General features: G+C 53.5%; 1 protein-coding gene across 1 annotated transcript; it reads left to right on the top strand.

Annotated features, from left to right (window-relative positions):
* The first annotated feature begins 7,077 nt into the window (after positions 1 to 7,077).
* On the top strand, positions 7,078 to 8,059 carry LOC132590936 (olfactory receptor 51G2-like). The gene has a single exon (XM_060263848.1). The coding sequence runs from the start codon at positions 7,078 to 7,080 to the stop codon at positions 8,053 to 8,055; it is 978 nt and encodes a 325-aa protein (XP_060119831.1). The 3' UTR covers positions 8,056 to 8,059.
* Positions 8,060 to 8,910: the final 851 nt, after the last annotated feature.

Here is an 8,910-nt window from a genome sequence, read left to right as displayed (position 1 = left end):
CCATTTCAGCAGCTGCAAGTGCAGGAGAGGGGAATCAAACCCGGTTCTTCCAGAGAAGAGAGCTCTGGCTGACCCAAGGCCATTCCAGCAGGTGCAAGTGCAGGCGGGGGGGGAATCAAACCCAGTTCTCCCAGATAAGAGAGCTCTGGCTGACCCAAGGCCATCCCAGCAGCTGCAAGTGGAGGAGGGGGGAATCAAACCCGGTTCTCCCAGATAAGAGAGCTCTGGCTGACCCAAGGCCATTCCAGCAGGTGCAAGTGGAGGAGTGGGGAATCAAACCTGGTTCTCCCAGATAAGAGAACTCTGGCTGACCCAAGGCCATTCCAGCAGCTGCAAGTGGAGCAGTGGGGAATCAAACCTGGTTCTCCCAGATAAGAGAGCTTTGGCTGACCCCAGGCCATTCCAGCAGCTGCAAGTGGAGGAGGGGGGAGTTAACCTGGTTCTCCTAGATAAGAGAACTATGGCTGACCCAAGGCCATTCCAGCAGGTGCAAGTGGAGGAGTGGGGAATCCAACCCGGTTCTCCCAGATAAGAGAGCTATGGCTGACCCAAGGCCATTCCGGCAGCTGCAAGTGGAGGAGTGGGGAATCAAACCTGGTTCTCCCAGATAAGAAAGCTATGGCTGACCCAAGGCCATTCCAGCAGCTGCAAGTGGAGGAGTGGGGAATCAAACCCAGTTCTCCCAGATAAGAGAGCTATGGCTGACCCAAGGGCATTCCAGCAGCTGCAAGTGGAGGAGTGGGGAATGAAACCCAGTTCTCCCAGATAAGAGAGCCATGGCTGACCCAAGGCCATTCCAGCAGCTGCAAGTGGAGGAGTGAGGAATCAAACTCAGTTCTCTCAGATAAGAGAGCTCTGGGTGACCCAAGGCCATGCCAGCAGGTGCAGGTGGAGGACTGGGGAATCAAACCCGGTTCTTCCAGATAAGTGCGCTCTGGCTGACCCAAGGTCATTCCAGCAGGTGCAAGTGGAGGAGTGGGGAATCCAACCCGGTTCTCCCAGATAAGAGAGCTCTGGCTGACCCAAGGCCATTCCAGCAGGTGCAAGTGGGGGAGTGGGGAACCAAACCCGGTTCTCCCAGATAAGAGAGCTCTGGCTGACCCAAGGCCATTCCAGCAGCTGCAAGTGGAGGAGGGGGGAATTAATCCGGTTCTCCCTGATAAGAGAACTATGGCTGACCCAAGGCCATTCCAGCAGGTGCAAGTGGAGGAGTGGGGAATCCAACCCGGTTCTCCCAGATAAGAGAGCTCTGGCTGACCCAAGGCCATGGAAGCAGGTACAAGTGGAGGAGTGGGGAATCAAACCCGGTTCTCCCAGATAAGAGAGCTCTGGCTGACCCAAGGCCATTCCGGCAGCTGCAAGTGGAGGAGTGGGGAATCAAACCTGGTTCTCCCAGATAAGAAAGCTATGGCTGACCCAAGGCCATTCCAGCAGCTGCAAGTGGAGGAGTGGGGAATCAAACCCAGTTCTCCCAGATAAGAGAGCTATGGCTGACCCAAGGGCATTCCAGCAGCTGCAAGTGGAGGAGTGGGGAATGAAACCCAGTTCTCCCAGATAAGAGAGCCATGGCTGACCCAAGGCCATTCCAGCAGCTGCAAGTGGAGGAGTGAGGAATCAAACTCAGTTCTCTCAGATAAGAGAGCTCTGGGTGACCCAAGGCCATGCCAGCAGGTGCAGGTGGAGGACTGGGGAATCAAACCCGGTTCTTCCAGATAAGAGCGCTCTGGCTGACCCAAGGTCATTCCAGCAGGTGCAAGTGGAGGAGTGGGGAATCCAACCCGGTTCTCCCAGATAAGAGAGCTCTGGCTGACCCAAGGCCATTCCAGCAGGTGCAAGTGGGGGAGTGGGGAACCAAACCCGGTTCTCCCAGATAAGAGAGCTCTGGCTGACCCAAGTCCATTCCAGCAGCTGCAAGTGGAGGAGGGGGGAATTAATCCGGTTCTCCCTGATAAGAGAACTATGGCTGACCCAAGGCCATTCCAGCAGGTGCAAGTGGAGGAGTGGGGAATCCAACCCGGTTCTCCCAGATAAGAGAGCTCTGGCTGACCCAAGGCCATGGAAGCAGGTACAAGTGGAGGAGTGGGGAATCAAACCCGGTTCTCCCAGATAAGAGAGCTCTGGCTGACCCAAGGCCATTCCAGCAGCTGCAAGTGGAGGAGTGGGGAATCCAACCCAGTTCTCCCAGATAAGAGAGCTCTGGCTGACCCAAGGCCATTCCAGCAGGTGCAAGTGGAGGAGTGGGGAATCAAACCCGGTTCTCCCAGATAAGAGAGCTCTGGCTGACCCAAGGCCATTCCAGCAGCTGCAAGTGGAGGAGTGGGGAATCAAACCCGGTTCTCCCAGATAAGAGCTATGGCTGACCCAAGGCCATTTCAGCAGCTGCAAGTGCAGGAGAGGGGAATCAAACCCGGTTCTTCCAGAGAAGAGAGCTCTGGCTGACCCAAGGCCATTCCAGCAGGTGCAAGTGCAGGAGGGGGGGGAATCAAACCCAGTTCTCCCAGATAAGAGAGCTCTGGCTGACCCAAGGCCATCCCAGCAGCTGCAAGTGGAGGAGGGGGGAATCAAACCCGGTTCTCCCAGATAAGAGAGCTCTGGCTGACCCAAGGCCATTCCAGCAGGTGCAAGTGGAGGAGTGGGGAATCAAACCTGGTTCTCCCAGATAAGAGAACTCTGGCTGACCCAAGGCCATTCCAGCAGCTGCAAGTGGAGCAGTGGGGAATCAAACCTGGTTCTCCCAGATAAGAGAGCTTTGGCTGACCCCAGGCCATTCCAGCAGCTGCAAGTGGAGGAGGGGGGAGTTAACCTGGTTCTCCTAGATAAGAGAACTATGGCTGACCCAAGGCCATTCCAGCAGGTGCAAGTGGAGGAGTGGGGAATCCAACCCGGTTCTCCCAGATAAGAGAGCTATGGCTGACCCAAGGCCATTCCGGCAGCTGCAAGTGGAGGAGTGGGGAATCAAACCTGGTTCTCCCAGATAAGAAAGCTATGGCTGACCCAAGGCCATTCCAGCAGCTGCAAGTGGAGGAGTGGGGAATCAAACCCGGTTCTCCCAGATAAGAGAGCTATGGCTGACCCAAGGGCATTCCAGCAGCTGCAAGTGGAGGAGTGGGGAATGAAACCCAGTTCTCCCAGATAAGAGAGCCATGGCTGACCCAAGGCCATTCCAGCAGCTGCAAGTGGAGGAGTGAGGAATCAAACTCAGTTCTCTCAGATAAGAGAGCTCTGGGTGACCCAAGGCCATGCCAGCAGGTGCAGGTGGAGGACTGGGGAATCAAACCCGGTTCTTCCAGATAAGAGCGCTCTGGCTGACCCAAGGTCATTCCAGCAGGTGCAAGTGGAGGAGTGGGGAATCCAACCCGGTTCTCCCAGATAAGAGAGCTCTGGCTGACCCAAGGCCATGGAAGCAGGTACAAGTGGAGGAGTGGGGAATCAAACCCGGCTCTCCCAGATAAGAGAGCTCTGGCTGACCCAAGGCCATTCCAGCAGCTGCAAGTGGAGGAGTGGGGAATCCAACCCAGTTCTCCCAGATAAGAGAGCTCTGGCTGACCCAAGGCCATTCCAGCAGGTGCAAGTGGAGGAGTGGGGAATCCAACCCGGTTCTCCCAGATAAGAGAGCTCTGGCTGACCCAAGGCCATGGAAGCAGGTACAAGTGGAGGAGTGGGGAATCAAACCCGGCTCTCCCAGATAAGAGAGCTCTGGCTGACCCAAGGCCATTCCAGCAGCTGCAAGTGGAGGAGTGGGGAATCCAACCCAGTTCTCCCAGATAAGAGAGCTCTGGCTGACCCAAGGCCATTCCAGCAGGTGCAAGTGGAGGAGTGGGGAATCAAACCCGGTTCTCCCAGATAAGAGAGCTCTGGCTGACCCAAGGCCATTCCAGCAGCTGCAAGTGGAGGAGTGGGGAATCAAACCCGGTTCTCCCAGATAAGAGCTATGGCTGACCCAAGGCCATTTCAGCAGCTGCAAGTGCAGGAGAGGGGAATCAAACCCGGTTCTTCCAGAGAAGAGAGCTCTGGCTGACCCAAGGCCATTCCAGCAGGTGCAAGTGCAAGAGGGGGAGGAATCAAACCCAGTTCTCCCAGATAAGAGAGCTCTGGCTGACCCAAGGCCATTCCAGCAGCTGCAAGTGGAGGAGGGGGGAATCAAACCCGGTTCTCCCAGATAAGAGAGCTCTGGCTGACCCAAGGCCATTCCAGCAGGTGCAAGTGGAGGAGTGGGGAATCAAATCTGGTTCTCCCAGATAAGAGAGCTCTGGCTGACCCAAGGCCATGGAAGCAACTGCAAGTGGAGCAGTGGGGAATCCATCCCGGTTCTCCCAGATAAGAGAGCTCTGGCTGACCCAAGGCCATTCCAGCAGCTGCAAGTGGAGGAGTGGGGAATCAAACCCGGTCCTCCCAGATAAGAGAGCTCTGGCTGACCCAAGGCCATTCCAGCAGCTGCAGTTGGAGGAGGGGGGAATCAAACCTGGTTCTCACAGACAAGAGAGCTATGGCTGACCCAAGGCCATTCCAGCAGCTGCAAGTGGGGAATCAAACCTGGTTCTCCCAGAGAAGAGAGCTCTGGCTGACCCAAGGCACTTCCAGCAGCTGCATGCAAAAGGCCCCAGTGTTCCTGAAGGCCTTTCATGGGACTGTACAAACCAAGGAGCAAAAATCCGGAATTTTTGGTTATAGAGGCATTTGCTTCGAACAAGCAAGGCTTGGGACAAGCAGTCTCACGTATTCTGGTGTAAGATGGGTGTGTGTGTGTGTGGTGGGGAATACAACTTGTGTTGATTTGGCTTCAGGTCCTTTGCTGCCTCTTCTTCCTTCAACTGTCTTCCTATCATTTCCTCCCATCCTGTGATGTGGCCCTGCCCACCTGAGGAAATGAAACCTGGAAAGTGGGTCCTGTCTGGGAGACAGGGTTGCCAATCCCCAGGTGGGGTCAGGGGATCCCCCGGCTTGGAGGCCTTCTCGCACTTCAGGGTAATCAGAAAGGCAGGGAGGGGGAGAAATGTCTGCTGGGTACTCATTATTCCCTATGGAGACCAATTCCCATTGGGTATAATATAATGGAGAATTGATCCATGGGTATCTGAGGCTCTGGGGGGCTGTTTTTTGAGGTAGAGGCACCAAATTTTCAGCATAGCATCCAGCATCTCTCCCCAAAATACCCTCCATGTTGCAAAAGTATTGGGCAAGGGGGTCCAATTCTATGAGCCCCCAAAGAAGGTGCCCCTATCCTTCTTTATTTCCAATGGAGGGAAGGCATTTGACAGGTGTGCGGTCCCTTTAAATGTGATGGCCAGAACGCCCTTTGGAGTTCAATTAGGTTTGCCACAACCTTGCTCCTGGCCCCACCTCCAATGTCTCCTGTCTCCACCCCCAAAGTCCCCAGATATTTCTTGGATTGGACTTGGCAACCTACGGGGGAGAGAGAGAAATGCAACCCAGAGGGCTCAGGGACCCTTCCGGCCTGGGGAACGCCCTCCCCCTTACTGTTTCCCTGGCACCTGTCCTTCAGTTCGGGCTGCTGGGGAAAGATGTCTCTATTCTCATAGCCCTTTCACAGCCCATAAAGACTGCAGATAAGTTTGCCTCCTCTGGGTTGGGAAATTCCTGCAGGTTTGAGTTGTTGCCTGGGGAGAGTGGAGTTTCCGGAGGGAGTTCAGCAGAGGTACAAGGCTATAGAGCCCCCCAAAGCTGCCATTTCCTCCAGAGAATCTGATCGTGAACATATACGAACATATGAAGCTGCCTTATACTGAATCAGATCTTTGGTCCATCAGAGTCAGTATTGTCTACTCAGACTGGCAGTGGCTCTCCAGGGTCTCAAGCTGAGGTTTTTCATGCCTACTTTCCTGGACCCTTTTAGTTGGAGATGCCGGGGATTGAACCTGGGACCTTTGGCTTCCCAAGCAGATGCTCTACCACTGAGCCACCGTCCCTCCCCGTGGTCTGGAGACCAGTTATAACCTCAGGAGATCTCCAGGCCACACCGGGAGGTTGGCAACCCTAATGGCAGAAGGGTAGCTGTGTTATGTGTTGCAGCACAATCAAGCTGAAGTCCCGTGGTGCCTGAGAAGCTCTCAAGCAGAGTCGGAAGCCTTTGCAACCCCTTTTTGCTGGGTTTTAAACTCGTTTTGCTGTTGAGTGGCTCTTTGGGGAGCTGTGTTTTATTGAGGCTTTTGTGTGGTTCTTTGCTACGATTGCTTTTATTGGTGTCATTTCATACTATGCCGAGCTGTTGCCTGTGTTTCTTCAGAGCTGTCCTTGGTTGCGGAGTGACGAGAGGAAAGAGACGGCGTCAGGCTGTTTCAGCATCTCCTGACCACCAAGGGTAGAAAGTCCCTTTAAAAAAATTAACAACAAAAAGCTGAGATGTTCAGATTTCTGGGCCGCTACTGAGAACTTGCCATGTTCTGCACATATGCTGATGACTTAGCTGGGGTTTGACTACCTGGAGACCCCGTGGTCACACAGTATTGGATCACAAAGGGATGGAACCCTTTCCCTATGAAGAAAGGTTGAACCGCTTGGGGCTCTTTAGCTTGGAGAAAGGTCGACTGCGGGGTGACATGATAGAGGTTGACAAGATAATGCATGGGATGGAGAAAGCAGAGAGAGAAGTCCTTTTCTCCCTTTCTCACAATACAAGAACTCACGGGCACTCAATGAAATTGCTGAGCAGTCAGGTTAGAATAGATAAAAGGAAGTCCTTCTTCACCCAAAGGGTGTGGAATTCACTGCCACAGGGGGTGGTGGCAGCTACATGCATAAACAGCTTCAAGAGGGGATTGGATAAGCATATGGAGCAGAGGTCCATCAGTGGCTATTAGCCAGAGCGTATTGTTGGAACTCTCTGTCTGGGACAGTGATGCTCTCTATTCTTGGTGCTTGGGAAGGCTTCTAGTCTCCTGGCCCCACTGATGGCACCTGGGTTTTTTGGCCACTGATGGCACCTGGGTTTTTTGGCCACTGTGTGTCACAGAGTGTCGGACTGGATGGACCATTGGCCTGATCCAACATGGCTTCTCTTATGTCCTTATGTAGTGTTGGTTTCCTCTTCTTCCTAGGTCATGCAGCACCTGAGCCAGGATGGGAGCCCCGCAGGAGAACGTGTCGAGGACCAACTGTTCCTTCTACCAACCTTCGGTTCTCCTCATGACTGGCATTCCTGGCATGGGCACAATCCAGCACCGGCTGGTCTCCATCCCCTTCTGCCTGTTTTACCTGATTGCCTTCTTGGGGAACGGCACCATCCTCTTCATCATCCGGAGAACCCCAAGTCTCCACGAGCCCATGCACTACTTCCTTTCCATGCTGGCCGCGGTGGATCTGGGCATGGCAGCATGCACTCTGCCCACCACGCTGGGCCTCTTCTGGTTTGACATCAGAGAAATTGGGTTTGACGCCTGCCTCACCCAGATGTACCTCATCCACGTCTTCTCTGTGCTGGAATCCTCCGTCCTGCTGGCCATGGCTTTTGACCGTTTTGTCGCCATCGCGCGGCCTCTGAGGTACAAAGCCATCCTGACCAAGGCCACCATAGTGAAGATCGGCCTGGCCATGCTGCTGAGATCGGCTGTCTCCCTCCTGCCCCTCCCCTTCCTCCTCAAGAGGCTTTCCTATTGCAAAAACAACAGCCTCTCCCACTCCTTCTGCTTCCACCCGGACGTGATGAAACTGGCCAACCCAGATGACATCACCATCAACGTCCTGTATGGCTTAGTGGTCATTGTCACCACCGCCGGCATCGATTCTGTCTTCATTGTGCTCTCTTATCTTCTCATCATCAGGACGGTGGTCAGCCTGGGGGCCACAGGGAAGTGCTGGAAGACCCTGAACACGTGTGTCTCTCACATCTGCGCGGTGTTGATCTTTTTCATCCCCATGATTGGCCTCTCCATGATCCACCGATTTGGCCAGACTCTCCCCCCCATTGTCAGCACTGTGGTTGCCTACGTCTACCTCATCGTGCCCCCTGCTCTAAACCCCATCATATACAGCATCAAATCCAAGCCGATCCGGAAAGCTCTATATCGGATGTTGCTTTGGAAGATGGAGACCATCTGAGACAGGGATGTGATGTCTCTCCAGGGAGCGCAAAAGACGCTTCCGTTCAGTGCAGCTTTGGTTCAGTTGTGGATTAGGCCAATGGGAGTTCACGGACCAATAGAGTATCCTGCACAAAAAGGATATTATAGCATTGGAAAAAATCCAGAAAAGGGCAACTAGAATGATTAAAGGGTTGGAACAATCTCCCCTATGAAGAAAGGTCGAAACGCTTGGGACTCTTTAGCTTGGAGAAACGTCGACTGCGGGGTGACATGATAGAGGTTTACAAGACAATGCATGGGATGGAGAAAGGAGAGAAAGAAGTACTTTTCTCCCTTTCTCACAATACAAGAACTCGTGGGCATTCGATGAAATTGCTGAGCAGTCGGGTTAAAACGGCTAAAAGGAAGTCCTTCTTCACCCAAAGGGTGATTAACATGTGGAATTCACTGCCACAGGAGGTGGTGGCAGCTACAAGCATAGGCAGCTTCAAGAGGGGGTTAGATAAAAATATGGAGCAGAGGTCCATCAGTGGCTATTAGCCACAGTGTGTATATATATGTGTGTGTGTATATATATATGTGTGTGTGTGTGTATAATTTTTTTTGGCCACTGTGTCACACAGAGTGTTGGACTGGATGGGCCGTTGGCCTGATCCAACAGGTCTTCTCTTATGTTCTTATGTGACACAGAGTGTTGGACTGGATGGGCCATTGGCCTGATCCAACAAGGCTTCTCTTACGTTCTTATGTGATACAGAGTGTTGGACTGGATGGACCATTGGCCTGATCCAACAAGGTTTCTCTTATGTTCTTATGTGACACAGAGTGTTGGACTGGAGGGGCCACTGGCCTGATCCAACAGGGCTTCTCT

Source organism: Heteronotia binoei, unplaced genomic scaffold, assembly GCF_032191835.1.
Source record: "Heteronotia binoei isolate CCM8104 ecotype False Entrance Well unplaced genomic scaffold, APGP_CSIRO_Hbin_v1 ptg001202l, whole genome shotgun sequence".
NCBI classification, from domain to species: Eukaryota; Metazoa; Chordata; class Lepidosauria; order Squamata; family Gekkonidae; genus Heteronotia; species Heteronotia binoei.
Note: the sequence above shows the minus strand (reverse complement) of the source record. Positions and strands in the feature narration are given on the sequence as shown.